The 25,139-nt window shown below is 52.1% G+C and overlaps 3 protein-coding genes across 3 annotated transcripts; 1 reads left to right on the forward strand and 2 right to left on the reverse strand.

The window, feature by feature from the left end:
* Positions 1-1,564: 1,564 nt before the first annotated feature.
* EsH8_II_001485 (uncharacterized protein) lies at positions 1,565-9,281 on the forward strand (the record flags this gene model as incomplete). Its single annotated transcript, XM_083264783.1, has 18 exons — positions 1,565-1,610; positions 1,688-1,749; positions 2,000-2,615; positions 2,719-2,898; positions 2,982-3,420; positions 3,553-3,791; positions 3,870-4,044; positions 4,107-4,272; positions 4,334-4,668; positions 4,733-4,768; positions 4,856-5,693; positions 5,766-5,897; positions 6,013-6,089; positions 6,367-6,793; positions 6,889-7,269; positions 7,423-7,711; positions 7,843-8,115; positions 8,206-9,281. The coding sequence occupies 18 exons, from the start codon at positions 1,565-1,567 to the stop codon at positions 9,279-9,281; spliced, it is 5,787 nt and encodes a 1,928-aa protein (XP_083122105.1).
* Positions 9,282-13,702: 4,421 nt separating this feature from the next.
* On the reverse strand, positions 13,703-14,416 carry EsH8_II_001486 (uncharacterized protein; the record flags this gene model as incomplete). The annotated part of the gene is made up of 2 exons (XM_083264784.1): positions 13,703-14,321; positions 14,385-14,416. 2 exons carry the CDS (start codon positions 14,414-14,416, stop codon positions 13,703-13,705), a joined length of 651 nt encoding a protein of 216 aa, XP_083122106.1.
* Positions 14,417-20,127: 5,711 nt separating this feature from the next.
* On the reverse strand, positions 20,128-22,366 carry EsH8_II_001487 (uncharacterized protein; the record flags this gene model as incomplete). Its single annotated transcript, XM_083264785.1, has 7 exons — positions 20,128-20,457; positions 20,511-20,761; positions 20,813-21,007; positions 21,064-21,190; positions 21,801-22,071; positions 22,125-22,263; positions 22,315-22,366. The coding sequence occupies 7 exons, from the start codon at positions 22,364-22,366 to the stop codon at positions 20,128-20,130; spliced, it is 1,365 nt and encodes a 454-aa protein (XP_083122107.1).
* Positions 22,367-25,139: the final 2,773 nt, after the last annotated feature.

Here is a 25,139-nt window from a genome sequence, read left to right on the forward strand (position 1 = left end):
CGAATCGATGGTGTTGTCGGAATGAAAATTATGATGACAAATTTAGTTTGGTAGATGGGAATGGTTGCGATCGAGTGGGTTGTTCTTCTGGTAGAAGCTGGAGCGCTGTAAGTAAAGACTGCACCTGGAGGCCCCTTGGCTTATATTATGATCTGCTACGATGGCTGTGGCTTACCTTTCTCGCATCATACGCAGGCTTTGAAAGTTATCCGGGAGCGTTCATACGATGAACCTTTGGAGTTGCCGAAACTCGCATACTATGCGAACGGCTATCCTATCTTGGCTGGAAAAACGCATCCTGCGCTTCAATCTGCCTTACCCGCCCATGTAACCGTGTTCCTGCATTCTCATGTTGCAGCCGAATGTGCCAAGGCGTCATGAATCCTTGGATTCATCCGCGTGATTATCACGAGGTGGATTCCATGACTATTGGGCGAAGTCAAAGTGCAAGTGCAAGGCGAAACATCACGAGGGCGAATCCTCAAAATCCTACGCAGCCTCGCCGCACTTATGCAGTCGAGATGTGTGGGTAAAAGGACGACAGCATGCCACTCCCCGCTCACAAAAGGAATAGTACCCTGTAGAAAAGTACAAGTATGGCAGCTGCTTCTTTGCAATACCCAGTGACAAGGGTTTTGCTTACCACGGGCATAGAACATCGAAACAGGAAGCTCGGCCATTATTTTGCTTCTGTGAGATGAGTCCCCACATCCTGACCTTGCTAGTGACCTCTGGAACGGCGGAGAGACTCATGATCGACAGGCAACCGTCGGGCGCGTAGCCCTGTGGTATGAGTATTGGTGTGGTGGTACTATGCGGCTGTGTGGTTGAATGTGTAAAAAGAAACAAAGATATAACCTGTTTCGGAAATGGAGCCAGCATGTTTGGACAAGTCTATCGAAATGACCCAATAAGCTCTTACCTGTCATCCACGCTGCTTTCAAGATGTGAATAACCGACAGAATCAAGCGTCGCTGCCTCACGCCAGACGCTCGAGTAACGTGTGATGGGGGAGAATCCTACCCGTTTTCTGTGCCACAGGAGTACATCGTCCGCAATCAGATTCACTTGATGCCAAGACGGAAAATCAAGTGAGGTTTAGGGTTCAGGTATAGAGGAATTTTTGTCCGAGATTGCAGGCCAGTGGTTATCTCGGCTTACTTTGGTGTCTTGAAGTCGGCAATGTGTCTGCCCCCTGCCGTTTCACTGGAGAGTCTTCTCTGGCCGGCTGGGCATGTTCCTCGTCGAGACATAAATAATAACTCATTTGAAGGCACATCCAATTTTTGCGAGATGCTGTGGCCACTGGAAAGTCAGTTGTTTGAGAACTGTTTTTGACTCAATGGCTGCACGAACCTTTGTCGCGGTCCTGGGGCTCCTAGGTTCCGCGCTGGGGCAATGGAACCGACTGGTCGACCCACACCGGTTCCCAGACATCCCATATGAAGGTCCTCAGGTAAGATGTTATGAAGAATCCTTGAAATCAATAGGGGATGCGCCTGTGATTCCTTAATGAGCGAGATGGCTGATATGTAGATGTGCTTGGTAGGCCAATCCTCCTTACATGGTAGATAACCAGAACAACTACTTTAAGAGCGCGCCTGATAAAGGTAAGTTGAAAGTTTATTGCCGTCTCAATTGACAGCCGAGAGAACAAGAGCTGATCTTATCAACACGACGGTAATAGGCACGCAAAATGGCGCTGTGTGGCTCGAGTCTGGGAGTTTTGAGAACTTCATGGCCAGTTCAGTATCACAGTCCAATGGGACCTTGCACAGATTCCAAAATGATACAAACACCAACGCTTCTCTCACGGTATTGGGCTCTTATGGGAGACAAATTACTCATCCAAAGAACTCGAGAAATTCGAGAGCCCGAATTGAGGCTACCGACTATTGGCTTCCGCAGCTTGCACCACTTGGCAAAGTACTCCTTACACTTCTCGCTCTTGTTCCTTTTTCCTTTCCTTGACTTCTTGAGCTGACTGGACGCACTCCAGCAACCTATTGCAGGCTCCAACTACAAGTTCTATCGCGACGTGGTGAGAGACTATAAAGCGGACAATACAGGTGCGACCGATACAACTGAAGCACTCAATGCCGCCATTGAAGACGGCAACCGCTGTGGCTTAGAGTGCGGCAATACCTTTTCCCAGGGCGCCATTATCTATTTCCCGCCAGGGGAATACAAAATCTGCCGGCCAGTCATTCAGCTCTACTACACTCAGTTTATCGGTGATCCGATTGATCCGCCTATCATCAAAGGCTGTGATGAGTTTCAGGGTATTGCTCTTTTTGACACGGATCCCTATATACCAAATGGGAACGGGCAGAACTGGTACATCAACCAGAACCAATTCTTCCGCCAGATCCGCAACTTCGTCTTTGACTTGACCGAGATGCCAGCGGCTACAAATGATAATGACCAGCCACTAGTTCCGACGGGCATTCATTGGCAAGTCTCGCAGGCGTGCTCGCTGCAGAATCTCGTCTTCAACATGCCCAAGGCGACCGATGATGGCAACGTAACTCATGTCGGCATTTTCATGGAGAACGGCAGTGGCGGTTTCGTTTCCGACTTGGAGTTCAACGGTGGCAATATCGGATGGCGAGCTGGTGAGTTGTCTAATACTACTTTAAATACAAAGTGACATGGAGTAACTGCATGTTTCTGGTGCAAGAATAGCTTCCCTGAGACTGATACATGATGACTTCACAGGATCACAGCAATACACGGCCATGAATCTCAAGTTCAGAGACTGTCTGACAGCTGTTCAGATGGTCTGGGACTGGGGATTCAACTGGCAACGCGTCGATATTCAGGGTGGGGCGATCGGCTTCAACATCAGCGGTAGAGGTGGCGATACCGGCCAAGGAATCGGATCAGTATCAATCATTGGTTCGTCAAATACCCGTCTCAGACAATCAGACATGCCTTGTCATCTTGATCTTCGGGGCTAACCATCGACCGTCTGTGTATAGACTCCAAGGTTGCCGACTGCCCCATCGCCGTACTTACTAACTCTAGGACCGATGGCGCGCCCAACATCGTCCTCGACAACCTCGAACTGAGCAACGTGGATGCTACGGTCAAGGACGACAACGGCAAAGTGATTCTCGGCGGTACCGGCCATGTCGACCTCTGGGCGATCGGGCGCAGGTATAACGGTGCAAAGGGAGAATACACATCTGGCGCTGTCGACGCACCGCCCAAGGGAAAGCGTCTGCTTGACAGCAGTGGTAAGCTGTTTTACCGACCTCGTCCACAGTACGAGAAGCTTGGAGTTGGCGATTTTCTTGTGGCTACAGATAACGGCTGCAAGAACGACGGCACAGGCGACAACACGGACGCCATCAACAATTTTCTGCAGAGGGCCAAGAGTAGCAGTAAAATTGCGTATTTTCCAGCTGGGATATACAGGTAAGACTTGGCGATGTCTCCTTCTTCTGGTGTCTACTACCGATGAAAGTAATCTGCTTGTATCTCTGTCGTCTGTGGAAGCACTTGAGTCTGGTAGGACGCACGTCGCTAATTTTGTGCACTATTATATAGGGTTGGTGGAACCGTCTTCATTCCTACCGGTTCCCGAGTTCAGGGTTCGAGTTGGTCACAGATTCAGGGTGGCGGCTTGTACTTCAGCGATGTCTACAACCCTCGAGTCGTTGTACAAGTTGGGAATAGGGGCGATGTCGGCACGATGGAGATTGTCGACATGATGTTCAACGTTCAAGGAGCAACAGCCGGGGCTATTGTTCTGGAATGGAATGTGCATGAAAGCAGCCAAGGATCTGGTAATATGGCCCTTTTTATTTCTGTTTGGCGTCATTTCTTATAAGCCGGTTACTGATACTCTCCCCCCATCGCTCTAGCTGCTATGTGGGACTCACATGTGCGCGTTGGTGGCGCCACGGGGTCTGATCTGGATCTCGCCGAATGTCCTAAGTTCGCGTTTAACGACAACTGCATCTGCGCCGCTCTTCTCTTCCATGTCACACCGCAGGCTTCCGGTTACTTTGAGAACGTTTGGATCTGGCTGGCAGACCAGTACGCCCCCCTACCCTTTTCTTTGTTCTCATACACGTCTAGGAAGCTGACTATGGCCTTAGCGACAACGACTACAGTGTTTACGACTCGCCCGACAAGGTCAGCAACCAAATCAGCATCTACGCTGCCCGAGGAACCTTGATTGAATCCGAGGGTCCCTCTTGGTTCTATGGAACCGGCTCGGAACACACGGTTCTTTATCAATACCAGGTCTATGGTGCCAAGGATGTAAGTGATGACAACGCTTTGCTGTGCTCGGGAATAGGCTGTTGATGAGAAACCCCCTCAGATCTATCTCGGACACATCCAAACAGAGACTCCGTATTACCAACCAGTGCCTGTGGCGCCGTTTCCTTTTGATACCGGTAAGAAGTTCCCCGGTGATCCTACTTTTGACCACTGCAAAAGTGAAGGTTGCAAAGAGGCCTGGGGTCTTCGCATCATCAACTCGGAGGGAGTTACAATCCACGGAGCCGGCATGTACAGCTTCTTCCAAGAGTACTATCAAGACTGCATTGAGACACACAACTGTCAGGAGCGTATATGCGAGGTCAAGGGGAGTAAGGATGTGACCATATTCAATATTTTCACCGTGGCCATCGAAGAAATCGCAACTGGAATCAAGTAAGTCTGCAGCGAAGCCCCAGTCGTTTGTGTACTAGAAAAAGAGGCTTATGAACCAATCCAGCGGCGATGTCATCCGTCAAGATGATTCCAACCAAAGGTAAGAAGGCGTCCTCCCAACCTCTTGATGCGGATATGTCCGTCGCTTCATCAGAGACCCCAGCTGATTGTCATGCCTCGTGATCAGCGGCTTCACCACGGAGGTCAGCGTCTGGCGGCCCCAGGATGGAGACGACGAGCTTAACATCGTCTACGTCGGCCCCGAAGTCTTCAGCGAGCCTGCAGTCACCTGCAAGCCGCCGTGTGTTTTGGTCTTTCCGACAAGCTCGCTGAGCTCTCCGACAGTCATCGACCCGGGCGACTACACAACCTCCATCGAATACGGCCACGCAGACACGATAACACGGGGCGGTATCGTGGTCACGTCCTTCTTCACCACGACCACGACTATAACCGTTGACATCCCCCAGATCACCGTTACCGGCATGCCGTATTCTAACTACAACGTGACGTCCGATAAGACCAGTGACTCCATTGTCATGCAGCCGAGCGTCAACATTCCGCCAGTGGTAGTCCCTGTCTCTAACGGTAACGGAGGAACCACGAGCCGTACGTTGACACTGCCACCATGGCCTGCCGTTACCAGGGGGCCCCCTGACGGGCCGGGCTGGGGTAACACGCCGAACCCGGACGAGAGTGGCACTCCCTCGGGCGTCTTCTATACGCCCGTCGTGACCACAATATCGGTGACGGCCGCAACGGTCACGACAATCACGTTCCCTCAGACCGTCAGTCCCATAACCCTCGCATGTCCGCCTCAGTCGGTCATCACCTTCAACTCGCCGCGAACGGTGATAACGACGGAGTGCGCGACGCCGACTACCTGGATCGCAGGTTTCACTTGCCCAGCTACCAAGATCATCACGTTCCTCGGACCTTCTACCGGCGTCTTCACTGCGGACTGCACGCTAGCGACATCCTTTGCGCCGCCACCTGTATCGCCGGAACCGACTACCACCCCGCCGGTAAGTGCGCCAGACTTCCAAATATTGATGATTTACGTATGAACGGGGCTAATCTCCAACATGGCATTGCAGACCACCACAGACCCGCCCCCCGTGTGGACGACATGGCCCGACGCCGTCATCACGCCAGTCACCGACAACGTCGACAGGCCCAAGCCTTCAGACGGCGGCTACGTTACACCCTGCAAGCTGTGGTTCTTTTGGGTAAGTCCGATGCGTGGGAAGATGGAACTGCTTGCTCAGTTATACATTCTGCCAATATTCCTGCCAATGTTCCCCTGCATTTTACTGGATGCTCCGCGTCTGACAAAATCTTTAGTTCTGCGTCTCTAGTGACGATGACGATGACGGTATCGGTGGCTGGCTATGGTTTTTCCCGCCTGGAATCTACCCACCGTGAGTATCAGCCTCCCCCCCCCCCCCCCCCCCCCAAATGTTCTCAGGCTCTCTTATTAACCTGGTACTTCCTCTTCCTGCACAGAGGCCCACCTCCCCGGCTCGACATACGGCCATGGACAATCAAGGGAACTCTGCCGCCTTGGCCTAGAATTACGTAAGTTTCACATCCATCACCTTGTAAGACTGTGCGAACATCCCTGACATTCGGCCTCTTTTATTCTGCTTGTAGAGTCGGTCCCAATGGTCAAATCACGTATTCCCAAGAGCCAACAAGCTGCAAGACCGAGACGGCTTCGGCCTGCTCGACAACGACTTTCCTCACCGAGACCGTCCAGGGTGGATCTACCCGGACAGGGGAGGCGACCAGGTCTCGGTGCGAAACAATTTACGGGTGCTCAGTGACTGACGACGAGTCGGAAAAGACAACAACGACGCGGATCGATTGTCCACTTCCAACCCCGGTATCCAACGCCAATAACCAGGGACGCGACCTGAGCGCCAGACAGATTCAACAGCCGCCACAGGGCTGTCCGCGCGACGCCATCGTCTTCCCAGCAAACAATAGGAACCGCGGACAGATTCCGACCCTGCTTCAAGCTTACGCTGGGAAGTACGAGGAGATCACAGCAGAAGATGGGTTCGTGTCCTTGTGGTGGGTTCCACTGCTGGATCAAGGGACCATGGACAAGCTGAACGAGTCGGTGAGTATTCCACATACATCCTAATTCCCCCCTTACAATACTCCTTTTCCAAGGTAGATGGAGCAGACTAAGCTAATTTTTGCGGTCTCGACTAGCCGGACGTGGCCTCGGCGTATTATCCAGGAGACTATAAGTTCGAAAACTCGGAGAGGAACGAAGAGACAAATGTCAAAGACGGCATCTTGATATCGGGTGAAGCCTTCCGTCCGTTGGAGAAGCATGACTTTACACAGAAGACGAACGAGACTGTGGCGGAACCCTTGTCACTGCGAGTTCTTGACAAGCGAGCTAAAAAGGACTCTCTATCCAAGTATTGGCCGCCTTCTCAAGTTTCCCTGCCCAAGGGTAAGATCTGGCCAGACAGCAAGTTATCGCTGGCGGGCAACAACATGTTGAACTTCCAATATGACGATGCTGCTGGTAGTGGCCAATACGTATATCTCCTCAATGAAGAGGGGATCTGGTCAACTCACGACGTAAGTATTAAGCCCATTCTGTACTTTCTGTCACACTCCATCGGCGTTCTGTCCTTTTTTCCAACTGGGCTGCGGCTGTCTAACCACCATTTTTCACGGCAGGAATTCACGCAAACACAAGGATCAATAACAGAATTACCCGTGAGCAAACAGCTGGCCCCCAGGACCAAAGCGATGGACCCTTCACACGGGACCGGCTGCGCCTCCAAGATCTTGGGGGCTCAGCTCGGCACCTGCAAGAAGTGCAACTTGGTGTTGGTGGAGCGCCAATTCGCAGATGGTGACCCCAACGGCGTCGGAAGAAATCACGCAGCCATGATACAGCAGCTCGGTGACGTGCTCAAGGACATCAAGGCTAAGGGTAGAGTTGGAAAGGCTGTCGTGAGCATGAGCTTCGGCTACCCACCTGTTGCGGCCAATGACCAATGGTTTCAAAGTTTCCGTGAGTTTCTTTCACCCTTCGGCTATAATGATGTTGCTTTCCTACCCGTTCCCAATCTGCGTGGAACTTGTACTGACGCAAGAGGTGCGCAACCCGGACAGGCTTGCATTTGAATAAGCTTGAAATTGAAGGTAAAGCCGTTCTGGTGTGCTCATCGGGCAACGATGGAAGAACAATCCCACAGACGGATAAATATCCTGCTAGATTTGGAGGCGCGGGCAAGTTTGCAGAGCTCGTGAACCTGATCAATGTGGGCGCCACGGACGAGGACACGTACAAGGGCGCAATTACCCAGACATCGCCATGGATTGGGACGTTTGCGCCGGCCATCGATGCATGGACCGCCGGCGATCCCACTAAGGGAGACACCGCTGCTTTCCGCAAGGCCAGTGGAACTTCGTATGGTGAGTGGTCGCCTTGCACCTCCGTTTCGAGTTTCGCACTCGTCAACATAAGCAGGATTGAAGACTAACGCATCGCCTTGGTGACAACAGCCGCTCCTCAGGTGGCTGGCCTGGCGGCATATCTGCGGTCCTTGCCAACCAAGTGGCAGAAGCAGCTAGAGGAGCCCAGACACGTGAAGAAGATGATCCGCCTGCTTCACCGCCGCTTCGCCGTGAAGGACCCTCAGTTCGGTTGGGCGCTAGACAGGAGTCGGATGAAGCCCATTATTTGGAACGGACAAGTAGGCGATAAGAACTGCCTCATCGACTACGACACGAAGAGCGAATGGGATACGGAGGGTGCGTGCCCGGATATCAACGTAGACCTCGACAAGGAGCAGAGCGACGGCGAAACCACGGACGACTGTACCAGTCCTAATCCGCGTCAAGGGAGCTCCAACTCGGGCGTTGAGCGGCGCCAGAACGGCGGCAGCTGTCCGTTCGTCCCCGGCACCGGCAATGGAGGCTCGGGCGGCGGCGGCGGCGGCGGTGGGCAGACGGTAACGTTTACCAGCGGAGCCTCGCCAAAGCCTACGTGCGCCTCGGGCACCGGGTGTGGAGGCCAGGTGTGCACGGGATACTGGTGCAACCCGAAGCCAACGGGCGTGCCGCCCGACTACCACGACCCCAAGGACCCCAACGCCGGCAACCCGGTGTCGACAACGCAGATCGACGGCCCCACAACGACGACATCCCGCCCGCCGCCGGCGCCGACGACGACGACCAGGCCGCCGGATCCTCCGGCGCCCGTGTTCAAGGCCTTTGTGCATATCATGCTGTCGGAATTTTACACGGGCGGGGGGTTAGATCCGTGGTCTCGAACCTGGGTGATCTTTGGCAACGCAGCCGATAAGTACATTAGTGCTTGCGACGACCGGCCACTGTTATCGACCAAGGCGAATGGCGTGGTGGCGAGCAACCCGGACCTTCCGCCGTCGCTGGGGCAGTTCACGGTCGAGGGTTTCCAATGCCAGTGGGAAGGCGGCGGCGACGACAAGCTGGGCGAGCTCAAGTGCAGTGGGTCCAGCACATCGACGACCTGTCAGGACATCCGCAGCGAGGAATCGGACAATTGCTTGTTCGGCGGTGTTATAGCCCCCGTCGTGTACTGCCGAATCTTTAGCTGAGCAGCGCGGACGGCGGGGCCATGTTGGGTCGGTAGCTGACGGTATTTCTTTTGTGTCTTGATTTTCCTAGCTATCAGAAGCTGCAGTAGCCACAAGGCAGAGGTGATAAGGTACCTATGTTGATTGGCCGCAGCATCCTTATTTCAATTCATAGTGTATTTATAACTATCTAGCTACTTTCCTATCACCTCATCAAATTATTTTCTACAAGATATATAGCCCTGGGGTTAAATATATATACAAAAAGAAAATTTGGTCATTTCAACAGTGGGCTGACAGTTATCAGCCAGGCAAATGATTTTTGTGATTACATACCGCCTCAGGCCCAATCACCGCCATTCCGAACAACTTATAAATGCGGCTTGCTGAGAGTGGCGTGTGTCTCTGAGCTAAGGTAAGATGGGTAGATAGAGGGTGCTAGGGGTTTGTCTTGGCCCTTGATGATGGTACTTGATCGATAGTGGGCATTGGCTCTGGTGTGTGTATCATCTTGGTGAACTTAGGGAATAACCTTGAATGGGTGTCAAATTGGCGAACGTTGAGACTGTATTATTTACAGTGCCTGCCTGACCCAATACACAATGTTTTGGTACAGCGAGGAAACTTTGTAAACATTCTCTCGGCAGTTATCGCCGCTGTGGCACATAATTGGTCTAGATGCATCGGGCGGAAGAAATAGGTGGTGGTACTTATAGGATATATGTCCTTTAGCAGTTCATTGACGTATTGTGGTCCTTAGTCACTCAGAGTATGTCAAATTGACATAGCTATGATGCGTCCCGGATCGTTTCACGTAAAGGAGAGGGTCTCGGAAGATCACAGGTCAAGCTTGAAGGAACCCCAAGATAATTTCAAATGTCGTTGCATCGTTGTTTCCCATCGAGTGCCACTTGTCAGTATTTTTAACCGAGACTCGATTTCATGTTTTGACTTACTCCAGAAAATGGGCTTTCCTGAATTCTTTATTGGGAACACTTTCTAGGTAATGATTTAAACTGGACTACACCGCCTTTGGCGAAAACGGTGTCAATTGGCACTCGATGGGATTGGTATGTCAGCCGGTGACGCTAATGCTCATCTCGCTATACCTCTACTACTGAATAGCCAACTGTGAAGAAACACTATGTGTGCTTCGATGCCATTTATACCTATTTATATAACAATCCCCCCGCATACTTCCTAACTATCATTCATTAAACGCTGGGGCTCGTCGCACTTCGCAGGATACTAGCTTGCAGAGGCTGCGATTAGTTGGTCGGCAATAAAGAGCTAGTAAAAGATCATCGTGGCTTCGCGGCCGTTGACAGAAGCGGTCGGAAGACCGTTTTTAGGTGAAGATCCGACTTTAAAGGCTAGCGATTGATGATGCACGATTGCCTGTAGCCTTTCGGCATGACACAGCTGGAGGGTATTATAGTGTAGGAGGTCAAAGAAGCTTGCGAATCATTGGATCTAGAGGCGCTTGTGAGGAGGAGATCAAAAGCGATCTGCTAATCGCATCAGCCAACCTAAATCCATCTAGGTGACATAAACGCTTCCAATGCCGCAGCGTTCCCCAATTCCACGATATTGTTCCAGGTGCTAATTCAAGTTCTGATTGTGTCCCCAAAGACGGAGCGACCTAGGGAATGTCGAATAACTGACCTGGTGTCAGAGCTTAAACCCTCCTTTAGAACTTGAAAGAACTACGCTATAGTAATGATATATCCTGTATCAGGAGTTTGCCACCTCTTTAATCTGTTCATATTCTTTATAGGCACGTGCAAGCGCGCGTTGCGATGCAAGTCGATCCGGATGCCCTTCGTCAAGTGTTGTAGCCTCGATCTTCACCACATGCTCTAGCAGGGCAATAGCTTCTTTTATTCGCCCGTCTGCCTTATATGCGCTTGCGAGTACTCGTTGCGATGTAAGTCGGTGTAGGTGCCCTCCGTCAAGTGTTGTAGCCTTGATCTTCACCACATGCTCTAGTAGGGCAATAGCTTCTTTTATTCGCCCGTCTGCCTTATATGCGCTTGCGAGTACTTGTTGCGATGTAAGTCGGTGTGGGTGCCCTTCGTCAAGTGTTGTAGCCTTGATCTTCACCACATGCTCTAGCAGGGTAATAGCTTCTTTTGTTCGCCTGTCTGCTTCATATACCCTTGCAAGTTCATGTTGCGATGTAAGTCGGTCTGGGTGCCCTTCGTCAAGTGTTATAGCCTCGATCTTCACCACATGCTCTAGCAGGGCAATAGCTTCTTTTATTCGCCCGTCTGCCTTATATGCGCTTGCGAGTACTTGTTGCGATGTAAGTCGGTGTGGGTGCCCTTCGTCAAGTGTTGTATCCCTAACCTTCACCACATGCTCTAGTAGGGCAATAGCTTCTTTTATTCGCCCGTCTGCCTTATATGCGCTTGCGAGTACTTGTTGCGATGTAAGTCGGTGTGGGTGCCCTTCATCAAGTGTTGTAGCCTCGATCTTCACCACATGCTCTAGCAGGGCAATAGCTTCTTTTGTTCGCCCGTCTGCTTTATATACCCTTGCGAGTACTTGTTGCGATGTAAGTCGGTCTAGGTGCCCTTCATCAAGTGTTGTAGCCTTGATCTTCACCACATGCTCTAGTAGGGCAATAGCTTCTTTTGTTCGCCCGTCTGCTTCATATACCCTTGCAAGTTCATGTTGCGATGTAAGTCGGTGTGGGTGCCCTTCATCAAGTGTTGTAGCCTCGATCTTCACTACATGCTCTAGCAGGGCAATAGCTTCTTTTGTTCGCCCGTCTGCTTCATATACCCTTGCAAGTTCATGTTGCGATGTAAGTCGGTGTAGGTGCCCTTCATCAAGTGTTGTATCCCTAACCTTCACCACATGCTCTAGTAGGGCAATAGCTTCTTTTGTTCGCCCGTCTGCCTTATATGCGCTTGCGAGTACTTGTTGTGATGCAAGTCGGTGTAGGTGCCCTTCATTAAGTGTTGTAGCCTCGATCTTCACCACATGCTCTAGTAGGGCAATAGCCTCTTTTACTTGACCGTCTGCTTCATATATCCTTGCAAGTTCGTATTGCGATGTAAGTCTTGAGGGTTCCTCTATTGAATAATTCGTTCTGAGTTTAAATGATTTTTCTAAACACTTGATGGCTTCTTTTGTTCGCCCATCCTTCTTTAGGCATTTACCAACTTGAAGATATAATTCGGCCTTGACTTCTGTTTCTGCTTCTATACTTTCGCGTAAAACTTTGAGAGTGTGTGGTATGTACTGCCTCCAAATAGCGCGATTAAGATAGTCGCTAGATGGAAAGACTTCTGCTAGGTGCTGAATCACGTTCATCATTGTATGCTCCTCTAGTGACTGTTGTCTAACCCAGATCCGCGTTGCCATATGCACCAGCCTGTGCATGTCAAATGTCTCAGGGTCATCTCGTGGAACTAAGAATGCGTAGGAACAGAGTGTGCCAACTGCATTCTCAATATCTACCTCAGGCCCCGGGCAAGGTAGGATGGACTGCGGTATGAACTTTGGTTCGATGCGGGAGATAAAGCACAACAAGTCGGTGGCGTAGCTGTCGGTTCGTTGGATCTGGTCGAAAGACACTAACCAGGTGGTTGCCATGGCGTTTTGAGACTCTGCATACCGGGTGTTGTCGTAAAATTCTCGACTCATTGTATTGACCAAAGTCTGTTCTGTGCTTTGCAGGAGTTGGAGGTACTTTGCAATAGACACATGCCTATTCCTATTCAGGTATGCAGCCGCTTGCGTAATCGCCAGTGGGAGGTAGGTCAATAATTCCAGTAGGGTTGCTGCTAGACTGTGGTCTTTCAGTGATTCCTTCCGGTGAAGGGACCTTTCAAGAAGACCCATAGCTTGTTTCTCATTCATGGCGTCGAGATCAATGAATGCATCGTCATCCGCGACTCGTAATGCCACGTCCCTGAAGCGCGTGGTGAATAACGTCACACCATGACTATGTTGCGGTAGATGCTCCATCATCTTTCTTCGATCGTCTGAACTTCCGATTAGGAGGTCCATATCATCCGCGTTATCGACGATCAGGAGCCAAGGTCCCATCTTCCCGGAGCTCAGAAATTGCTTGACGGATGTCTTGATATCTTCTTTTTCGGTAGCCGGAGGGATGCCTAGCGCCTTTGCGATTTCTGTGTAAGCTTGTTCGAAGCTTGCATGGCTATAGGCTGGTACCCATAACACCGAGTACTCTGGCAGGTTCTCCTTTGTCCAGTAGGCGATGTGCAGGGCTATTTGAGTCTTTCCCACGCCACCTAATCCTACTATTGCGACTGTGGGGCACTTTTGTTCGAATAGCATTTGCTTGAGATCAAGTATTTCGGGACGTTCAATGAAGCGTTTGTTTTGCGGGAGTGGTATAATATGAGTACGATTGTCTGCAATGGCATTAGATATAAGAAGGTCCGATTGATGTTGGCTGTATCGAACTAACTTGTTGACTCTTCGCGAGGCTCTTCCACAGGTTCAGTCACTGCCGGCGCCTCGTGAATCTCGATATGGCCAGTGATGTGGCGAACAAACTTTTCAATTGCTCTCCGGCTTTCTCGAATGTAGTTCTTCGTATGTGCGGAAATTTTGCTTGCCTTCTCCCAGTCGGATAGGGTCACATCTTCAAGCCCCCTGTCGACATTGAATCTGTAGTACTGGTCGCTGTCGCCGTATTGGTCGTCCATTCTTGCGGTCACCTTCTTGGAACTAGTAGCCATCTTCTTCAGCGCCTGGATGATGGCCATTCGCGTGGTGCCGATGTCCACAACGTCCCCTAGACCAGTGCCAATGCTAAGAATCTGGATTTGGGGTCGCGACGGGAACTGCCGGCGAGCCTCGTCGATGAGGATCTCACAGGGATTGTTGTATCCAAACCCCGCGTCCACAAACTCGACTCCATCGCGACCAACTCGGATAGGCTTAAAGAAAGTCGTCGCTGCGGACGTTGCACGGGCCACTTGCCAGATGGAGCAATCGCGAAACCCGGCCGATGTATCATACGTGGTAAACAGTGTTGGCGGAGCGTCCACATTATCCTTGGTAATGGCGAGGACAACGCTGCGATGGATGCATTAGTCTTCTGTGGCATGTAATTGCGGGTTTCACATGTGAAGTACGTACGTCTTGGTGCATGTCTCGTTTCGGAACTCCATTTCGTTATGTGTCGTGATGCCGCAACCCTTCCGGGCAGCCTTGCGCAGCCTGCCGTAGAGACCCACTTATCCGGGCCGACCAATTCGCCCCACGGCGATGGTCCCAGGCGAAGTACAAATAGACCTTCGCCCCCGATCCATAGTTAATAAGACAAGCCGTCTATTTCACACTATTCTGCCGCGTAGTACGAGTAACCTCGGGCATGCGACAGTTATGAGCCCAGCTACTACCAACCCTGACTAGCTAGCTACCCGAGCGAAAGTACGACGCTGGCACTGAATTCCTAAGCCCTCATCCTCATCTCTTCGTTCCCCAGCTCAGTTCTGTGACGATGTCGTCTGCAACTACAAGCCTCGCTACCAACCGGAAGCTGACTTGCCGACGCGACTTTCCCGCCTGGTGGCTGACCTTTGAAGTCGAAGCCAAGGCGAAGGACGTCTGGCAATACGTCAACCCAGACGACTACAGCTCTGGATCCGACCCAAGCGAAGTAGAGGAAATCCTCTCGCTTGGAGAGTGGATTTCCTATACGAACTCGCAACAGAGACAAGACTATGACGCGGCCCGCGCCGCCTACGATGCGATCATCGAGGCACAAGCGGAGGCAGAAGGCGAATCAGTCGCGCCTATACCTCCAGACAACCCAGAGACCCTGACAAAGAAATCGTCTGGGATCCTCGAGAAGTACACGAACTACATCGCTGGAAAGGCAGGCCGCGACGCGAAGAAATCAAAGAAGGAACGTTCGTATGAAGCTCTCGATAAATGGGTAAAAGAGACTGTTGCAGAGGATATCCTCACACCCGCGCAAATGGAGCTACTCGCCTCAGGAGACTGCACGCTTCGCGCCCTAATCCGGATTTTGAAGCGAAGATACGCCCCAAGCGACTCTGCAAACCTCACTACCGTACGCGAAGAATACCAGGCCGCTATTGACCGAGCCAACACGAGCATAAACCCAAGCACCTGGCTTAGAGACTTCCGAGGCGTCTATCTCAAAGCGAAGCAACTGAAGCTCCCAGAAGTCCAAGGCACTCTCGCCTCGAAAACGTTCTTACGAGCGGTAGGACGAAGGTTCGCCCCAACGTGGGCTACCTCCGAGCTCACCGACATTCTGAAACGAGAGCGGAGCGGAGACAGAGTCCCAGACGTAGGCCAATACGCGGACATGCTTGAGGACCTGCTTTACGAGGACACTCTCTATGGAAAGAATCGGGGCAAGTCGACTGGAATCTATGCGACTCTGGCGGGGCGCTCCGACTCTGCAATCTCCGAACAGCCCTTCGCCCCTGGAAGAAAGACCGGGAGCGAGTCATGCGCCTGCGGTCACTCTCACCCAGTAGATCCAATCAACTGCGCTCGCCTCGAACTCGTCCTCACAGGAAAGACCCGCATCCCAAATATAACGGTCTCAAGCGAAGAGAGCGGACAGATTCGTCAAACGATTAATTCCAGGGACTACTCAGACCTACGAGCCGAACTCGCCCGGAAAGGCTGGCTGAAAGCCGTAAGGATCCCTCCGAATCAACCCTGGAGGAAGTCAAACAAAGACAGAGGAAAGAAGCCTCAAGACGACTCAACTGGAAAAGCAACACTCCCGGCGAACGTCGTAGCGGTTACAATAAGTGAGCCTCTCTTAAGGGAGCTCGCGCCGGACGCTGCGCCCGAGCCGAATCAACTGTCGGTCTTCGTAACTCCACTCACAGGACCACACTTCCTCTCGCGAAGCACGGTTCTAGACAACTGCGGAGCCACTCACCTCGTTAACAACCTCGATCTCTTGGAGCCCGATTCGATTCGCCCTACAACAGGCGAAGAGAGGGTCGACTCAGGCACAGCCTCGTACCCCATCCTTGCGACGGGAACCCGGATTCTGAAGGGAGCGCTAAATGGGCCAAACGGCCCACAAGACCTGACACTTCAAAATGTGGGTTACGTGGAGAACTTCCATGTGAACATCGTGTCGGAAGCGCTTCTGCGGAAGACAGGGATCTGGTACTCTGGCCTTGACAGCACCCTTCGCGTCGGAGGATACAAAGACAGTTCTGTAGTTAAGCAGCTTACGAGGAAGGCGAACATCACCTTCTTCGAATACAAACCTGGTTCTGCGTACTCTTCCTGCAAACGGATCGCAGCGAGTGATGCTGGAATCGTGAGCACCCTAGTACTGGTAACGCAGAAAACGAAGCGACCTTCGTATGAGACCCCTGAAACGAGGAGCGATGATGCCTGGCTCTGGCACCTACGATCTGGACACCTCGCGCCAGCAGCACTTGAGAAACTCGTGCTTAACGCTCGGGGGGTGAGGATCAAGGGCCCAGCTCGTATTAATTGCCAGCATTGCGCGACGACCCACGCCAGACAGGTGATTTCCAGGCGAACGTCGGAGCGAAGAGCAACAAGACCGTATTACAGGATCTCGTGGGACCTTTTCGACTACCCAAGAGGTTACGACCGAAGCCGCTGGCTATTAGTGATTAAAGACGAATTCACTGGCCGGCTCTTCACATTCCCACGCATAAGCAAAACCCATAACGACGTATTCGAGGCCATCCGGACTTTTGAACGCTGGGTGGCCAGACAGCGAGGCGTACTCGTTTGCAAAATACGGCAAGATGTAGAACGAGCTGTAATTGCGATCAATGGTTACACGGAATATCAGGTCTGGACCTCAGATAATGGAATTGAAATCGAAGCGACTCCGCCACACACGAAGGAACCGAACGGGGGAGGCGAAAGGGCTGGCCAAGAAATTATCACGCGAGCAATCAAGATGCTAGACTCGGCAAGCCTCCCAACCTCTCTCTGGGTCGAAGCAGTAATGGCAGCTGCCTACCTCTACAACATGAGCCCTCTGCAGCGAAGAGCCTGGCTCTCACCCGTTCAAGTCGAAGAGCAGTGGTTCCGGCAATACTTTCGCTGGTGGCAACCCGCTTACCAAGCCAGCCTGGGACGCGAACTTCGCCCGCAATGGGGATGGATCTACGCATACGGCTGCAAGGCTTACCCGTTGAAGAAGGATCGCGAGGCAAACAGAAATAGACGCGACTTCAAAGTGGAACCGCGAGGACATATTGGATACCTAGTGGGCTACGTTCCGAACGCCCACAATCTGTATAGGATCTGGATACCCTCGCTTGACCAAGTAATTATCACACGTAATGTGACGTTCGACGAGAGCACTTTCTACTCGAAGGACGACGCGAAATCTGCAATCGCAAGAGCTAAGGCTCGCGCCGTTGTAGACGAGATACAGGAGCCAGTCTCCCGTGCCAACCTCGAATTCCAGTTTCTCGGAATACTGGATGACAGCGAGGCCGCGTTAATACTTGAAACCGAGCAACCATCGCCACGAACCCCTGCGCCAGCGAAACGGCCCCCGAGCGGAGCGACGGAACCTGACTGGCAGGGGGGATGGCTGCTTTCCCCGGAACCTACGCCTCAACCCGACACGAACCAGGATGAGGATAGTAGGGCGGGCACGCCTCGCATCGCGACTCCCGAAGCGAACGAAGCAACGCCTGCACCGGAAGACGACCACTTGGACCCGAATCCAGTGGCCAGTGACGTTGTACACGCCGATACAGACGACGTAGTACACGTCGGATACAGCACTCTACGAATCCCGGACGTAGAGGACGATTCATATTCAGAAGTCCGAGGCGAAGACTCCCAGACTCACCCGGTGCGGCCACACTCGGAAAATGGGGAACGGAGCGACCCTCAGGATAGGTCGGAGCGGGTGTACAACCGCGAAGACCAAGGCCACGAATACAAACCACGGCGTTCGCCACGGTTTGCGAATCACTTTGCGTTTCTGCATACGGAACGTAACTGGGATGCCTTCTTCAACACGTATTTACCAGATAAAGGCAAAGCGTACGAAGAGGCAACCGAAGGACACTTTTCCCTCCACTGCTTCGTATGGGCATCAATACACCAGACGAAGCAGACCAGACAAGAGGGAATACAGAAGGCGAAGATCCACTCTGATGATCTCATCAAACTTCCGAAGATGTGGAAGGACGTTGAGAAGATGCCAACTGGCCTCCGAGAGCTGTTTTACGACGCTGCACGCGTGGAAATCAGTAAATTGGAGGAAATGTCCGCCTGGAAAGTTATTAACCAGGAGGAGGCAAAAACGAAGCCTATACCTTTGAAATGGGTTTTCACGTACAAGATTGATCAGAACGGATACCTCGAGCGCTGTAAGGCGAGGATCTGTGTACGAGGCGACCTCCAAGAAAAGCACCCCCTCGAACAGACATACGCAGCGACACTCGCCGCCAGAACGTTTAGGGTGGCGATGGCGATCGCTGCGCAATTCGATCTGGAGGTCCAACAATTCGACGTTGTGAATGCGTTTCTCAACGCTGAAAGAGGACCAAACGATCCCCCAGTCGTTTGCTATCTACCAGACGGCTTCAAACAGCGCGGGAAGTACGTTGAGCTGCGACGCGCCTTGTACGGACTACGAGACGCCCCATTACTGTGGTACAAGGAGTTTTCCTCAACACTCCGTCGTCTGAAACTCAGACCTACAGACGAGGACCCGTGCCTATTCCAGACAATAAACAAGCACGTCTTAGTCCTCTTCTATGTAGACGATATTCTCGTCTTGTACCACAGAGACTACGCGAACGAGGGTAAGGAAGTAATTGACGGGATCAAACACGACTACGAACTCAAGGACCAAGGACCAGTCCAATGGTATCTTGGGATTCGAATCGTACGAAATCGCAAAGCCCGGAAGATCTACCTCGCCCACGACCAGTATATTGAACGCGTAGCGAAGAAGTTCAACGTGGTTGACCACCGCGCACCAACAACCCCGCTACCTCTAACTTCGCTTGAGAAGTATGAGGGACAAGCGACACCCGCTGAGGTGAAGACCTACCAGGAGAAGATCGGGTCAATCCTGTATACTGCAGTGATGATCCGCCCAGATGTTGCTTTTGCGTGTGCTATACTGTCGCGTTTCCTGACGAACCCGTCTCCCCAGCACCATTCCGCAGCGAACCAGGTGATCCGTTATCTATACCATACTCGATACCTCGCCCCGTGCTTCGGTATCTCGGGGGGCGAGGAAGCGCAAGTTCTCCTGATTGCAGGCGACGCTTCGTTTGCGGATGATGAAGAGACACGACGTTCGTCTCAAGGATACGTGATTTCGCTGTTTGGAGGACCAATCCAGTGGAAGGCTGCGCGCCAGAACACAGTCACAACGTCAACAACCGAAGCGGAGCTCCTTAGCCTTGAGAATACTGCAAAGGAGACGATCGCGTTGAAACGACTACTTCGAGATATTGATCTCGACCTTGGAGACGTATGGAAGATCCACTGCGACAACCGCCAGACGATTCGCCTCGTGGTAGGCGATAGAGAACGTATCTCAACCAGGTTACGCCATGTAGATATCCAGAATATGTGGCTGCGCCAGGAGCACGCGAAAGGCTCGTTCTCTGTGGTATTCATGCCAACAGACGAAATGCCAGCCGATGGGCTTACAAAGTCACTTTCCCGCGCGAAGTTCGAGAGATTCAGAGCACTTCTGAACCTGCAAGACGTACAGTCACAGATACAACGAAACGAAGCGCAAGAAGCGGGAGCAAGTGAGGCCCGCAGGCCGGTTTTATTTGAAGTATTGGCCCCCAATGGCCAGGAGGCATAAGTGGCTCCTGGGAGCCCAGTTCCCGACACGAATTGGCTCTCACTTTCGGAGAGCGGCCGCGTACGTATCCATCAGGACGTTGTACGCGGGGACCACACCGGCGGGTAGATGTGATCCAACGAGGCTGTCAATCGCAGCCCGAAGACCAGCCGCCTCTGCAGACGAAGGTTTCGCCTCAGAAGACGATCCGGCCGCCGAACCGCCATCAACAGGCGCGTTCCCACCCGGAGGCTGAACAGGCTTGTCCAAAGACTCGCCCTTGTTCTGACCACCAGGCGGTACTACCGCCACCTCGCCCCGACCCTCACCCTCGCCGTACTTGGCTTCGTCGAGGGCCTCGCGGAGAGCACTTTTCACGCGAGCGAAAGACTGCAAACACAGTTAGCCAGGATCAGCGCAAGGCAGCAGACGAATACACGTACCTTCCGGGGTGTACCCGGGGTCCTGTCAGCGGCCAGGAACCTCAGCCCCAGACGAAGCACCTCGCCGGTCGCCGGTACGCACGGCTTCTTGACTTCCCGGCAGTGCTGGCACTTTTGTGAGGTGCCGCTGGGCGCACACTCGCCGTATGACAGTCCCGCCAGTGCACTACGAATGCACTGGACGCAGACGGCGTCTCCGAGCGGTGGCAGCTGCTGAGGATCCTGGAAATCGGCAGGATCATTCTGCCCCTCTACTCACAAGTCAGAAACCGAGACGAACTTCGTATGACAGGCACACTTACCAGGGCCCGCGGTGCCCAAAAGAGGCTTGCGGCCTCGGCGCTGCCGTTTGGGAGCCGGCGACTCATTAGGCTTGGGCCCTGAACCCTCACCCTCTGTGCCACCGGACCCGTTGTTGCCAGGCGGTGGTCCTGGGGGCTTGGGCTGTAAACCCTCACCCTCCGAACCACCACCCGGGTTGGCGGCGCCATCTTCTTCTACGCGAGAAGTCAGAAAGGAAGCGAAAGACGAAGCGAAGTCAACAAGAACGTACTGTTTTCGGGCGGGAGCCCAGTTTCCGAGGAAGGGCCGCCACCCTCCCTCACCTTGCGCTTGGCGGCAAGCGCCGCGCGCGCCTTGGCGGTGGCGGCCGCCCGTTCTTCTTTGCTTTTTGGTGGCATCTAAACGAACGACGTTAGCTTATTGATATCACAGGCGAAGATTCGCGCGCAAACGTGCGCGCGCGCGGGTTGTGATGCTGGAAATATACGTACGTGTGTGTGTGTGTGTGTGTTTGTGTGTGAAGAGGAGAAGAGAAGAGACGAACCGCGCAACTGGGAATATTATTCCTGGGCAACGAGCTCGCTTCCAAATCGGGTATCGCGCCGAAATAAACGAGCTCACCGAACGGAAGGAACAACAACTTGATGGGCAAACACGCAAACACACTTTTCACGCGATATCGAATGGCAAACAAGCTGGCAGGCGACTTCTTCGCCTATTATTTCATTTGTCTATTTTTATTTGTATTATTCTCGAGGCTGTGGGTGGGAAACGAAGGATCGCAGCCGTTGCTGTATTGCAGACGACTCTGCGCCGTCTGGGGGGGTATGTCGTGATGCCGCAACCCTTCCGGGCAGCCTTGCGCAGCCTGCCGTAGAGACCCACTTATCCGGGCCGACCAATTCGCCCCACGGCGATGGTCCCAGGCGAAGTACAAATAGACCTTCGCCCCCGATCCATAGTTAATAAGACAAGCCGTCTATTTCACACTATTCTGCCGCGTAGTACGAGTAACCTCGGGCATGCGACATTATGGGAGCAGGCCCCAGCTGTTGAACTGCCCTGCTGCCGCCGGGCGGCGCACTCTGGTGCTGTGCAAAACTTCCTGCTTGTGCTTTTGATAGCATTCTCAAGAGCTGTAGCAGAAAAAGCACCCTTAGGCGAGGCAGGCAAGAACGACGTTCGTTTCGGAGTAAAGGCCTTCTGGGCGACTTCTCGGTATTCTCTGATGCACTCGTCGACAGTCATGCGTAGTCTTCCCAGCATGATGGCAATGATCCTGAAGGGCCGTTAGCTTCGTGGGACAAATTGAACGAGTACGGGTCGCAGTACCCGCCAGTGCTTGTTCCGCCGATGAGGTCGAAATATTCGCATGGTCGTGGGACGTGCTCGAGGTGTTTTGCTTTTCGAATTTCCTCCATCAAGTGCTCGAGAATCAGGAGGCTGGAGATGCCCCGGACACCTCCGCCATCTAAATCCGTCAGCGACAGACCCTGTTGGCACCAGGTTTTGGGGTTCTTACCAAGAGACAGAATCCTTAGCGGCGGGGACGGAATCTGCGACTGGGACGCCATATCGGTGCGACTTGGTTCGGCCCGGCCTGGTCACGGTTGATTTGTGCAATCGTGTGTTGATTAGAACTTCGATGATGCTCTCTTCAAGCATTTGGGAGTAAGAAAGCGGGGTTACGGCCAAGTGGTACGCCTTGCAGCCTGATGTGTTGGTTCGCAAAATGCTTTGCGACGCCATTGGTGGTGTTCGATACAGCACTTGAGGGGGTCAATGACAGCTCCATCCGACTACAGGGAAGCGTTCCCAAAAGGGACGCTGACCATTCGACGCTGTCACCAATCTCACTGCGCCAAGAAAATGAATCGCCGTTATAAATTGGACTGTGCCTGGGAGATATGGTGTACTATCAACAGCGTCTCGCGCACCAAGCTTGACAGATTCAGAAAAGAAAAATCCTCCACCCGTCCAACTCTTCAGCCTAAAACTGTGTGAAACCTTTTTGGACCTAGATTGGTTCCTGCCCTGTCGATCAGGTGGTATTCACTGCCAGCCCATCGACAGTGTGGTTCAGAGAGTTTCCATTGGTTCGGAATTCCCGCAACAGGAATCCCTAGGCTTCAAAAGGGATGGTACCAAAGGCATCAAAATGACCGCCCTCCTGTTTTTCTTCTCCAACGACGGGTTTCCAATCATTTGAGGTAAATATTCGGCAGAACTGCTGGGTATATTTCTTAGTTACCATGCTATTCAGTGAAGTAAAGTAGGTCTGCTATGAGATCAAAGGACGAACCAATGCCAGAAGACGCAATTCGACACTCCAGCGACATGGTGTTTTTTCTTCGGTAACAGATGAAAGATGACTAGTAGCTTTTTTCGACAATTTCTGGCGCGAACATCCCATAGTCGTAGCCGAACGCACATTCCAAAAACTCCCAGCATTCTTGGCCTTCCCAAGGCACCCAAAAATCCTCACCCTGAAGTCTTTCTCACTGTCTTGAAAATCCGCGTTTGAGTTTGTGGCTGATTTCCCCTTTGATGTCCCCGACTCGATGCTTCGACATTTCACTTTTACCTCTCGATACTTGGTTGCTTTTGTTGCTGTTTGGTTATGGTATATCGCTCCCTCTTGGAATCTATTTCCATAACCCGAAAAATGCTACGTTTAGTGATCCCGATGGACCGCACATATCAGGCGTCAACGTGGATCTATCCTCCAAAAAAATCAATGCGGCTAAACAATCTTATTAAAAGCTTACCTCTGGATGGAAAAGACATTCGAACAAAGCAGAAATGCTCTGTGGGGCCCTCGGTTGGACGAAGGAGGAGGTGCTTGCGCTGTTGTCCGAGGTTCGCAAGTACCTGAAGAACCCCAAAGTCCATGCTTGGCTATACTAGTAAGTCCTTTCTTCGAAGTTTATCCAAATAATTACATAGATACTGGTATCTTTATAGCAACGTGGTCTACAGTCAGAAGCCTGAGAAGCAGGAGGAGTGATGTTTCTCTTTGATCAAGACTCGACTGCATGGCGCTGGATCCCAATGACTCCACAAGCTGTATTTTTTTGGGGTTTCTGGAAGTCGTATTTCTGGTCCTTCGGACAGTCGTGGGTAGCTAATGCTAGAGAAAAATACTAGGTACATTTAGCGCTTATCAAACTTAACTTTCCGAGGAGTCAAGTCAGACCAATAGTAGCTGTGTCCACTGGGGCTTGCAGATTCCCCTTCTGGGCTTATATCACTCTAAAAGTGAACACCCAAATTATTTCTATGTTTAACTAGACCAAGTCTCCTCAATTCTAACTACTTTTTCCCCCAAGGGGTACGTTTCATTCCATATACCTTAGCCGCCTTGGATTGTACCGTGCCATCAAGTGTATTAGTCCCTAACAGGCTTTGTAGCAGTAAAAATGTTTCAAAGCATCACGAGATTCACGGGCCAGGTTACAGGTACGTACTACACCATATCTCTACTTATGGTCCTGGGATACCACGGGAGAGCAACTCTCCGAGACCAATTGGCCACTAGTTGCTAATGGTGCGCTCGTCAACTCCGAGGCCCACTACCTCCCGCTCGACGCCTACAAGGAATGTGGCATGGCGCGACTCATGCTCATGCAATTAGGCCAAGTTGTTGCCGCGGTTAGCCACTGATCCTGAATAATTGTCTAGTAGGCTTAGGGCCAACTGCGTAGTTCTTTTAGATGTCAATATCAGGAGAGGGGGTGGCGCCAAGCAGGCTGCAGCATCCACATTGAGCATAGCGGCCTCGGCGGCAGGGACGGCAAGGGCAGAGCCAAGGTTAAGGAACACGAGGAGAGCACATTTTGGTATTCTAGAGCTCAATGGCCGTGAAAACGGATTTGAAAGTTGAGGTGCAATGTCAAACTGACGTTCTAATCGATGGGCCACATCCTCCATTGAATGACTTGGACAACGGACTCATGCGTCTTTTTTCATGCCTGGCTGCAAAACCACCTACTTCGACGGCAAGTTTTTACATCTGGTGATGGTCCTTTGCCGGATCGTAATGTGAGCAAATCAATAGTTACTGAAGCTGTCGGTTGCCAAGGCGCATTTGCATGCCTAGTAAGGCTGCTTGCTTACTGTTCACTTACATGAGCTCGTATGACAGACCTCCATTGGTTTGCATTAGGTCTCAGACGGATCGGTCTGGCCCGAGCTGACTTTTAGCCTATACTCTAAAACGGGAGGATTAGGTATAGTGTTTGGCTGAGGATGTCTAAACGGGACAGCCTTGGCAAGATCACTTGTCTTGATCGGTCAAGCCAACCGATCCAGTAACTCCACTGTCTTGGTGAAGGTAGGAAGGTGGCT

This window comes from Colletotrichum jinshuiense, chromosome 2, assembly GCF_051148585.1.
Source record: "Colletotrichum jinshuiense chromosome 2, complete sequence".
NCBI classification, from domain to species: Eukaryota; Fungi; Ascomycota; class Sordariomycetes; order Glomerellales; family Glomerellaceae; genus Colletotrichum; species Colletotrichum jinshuiense.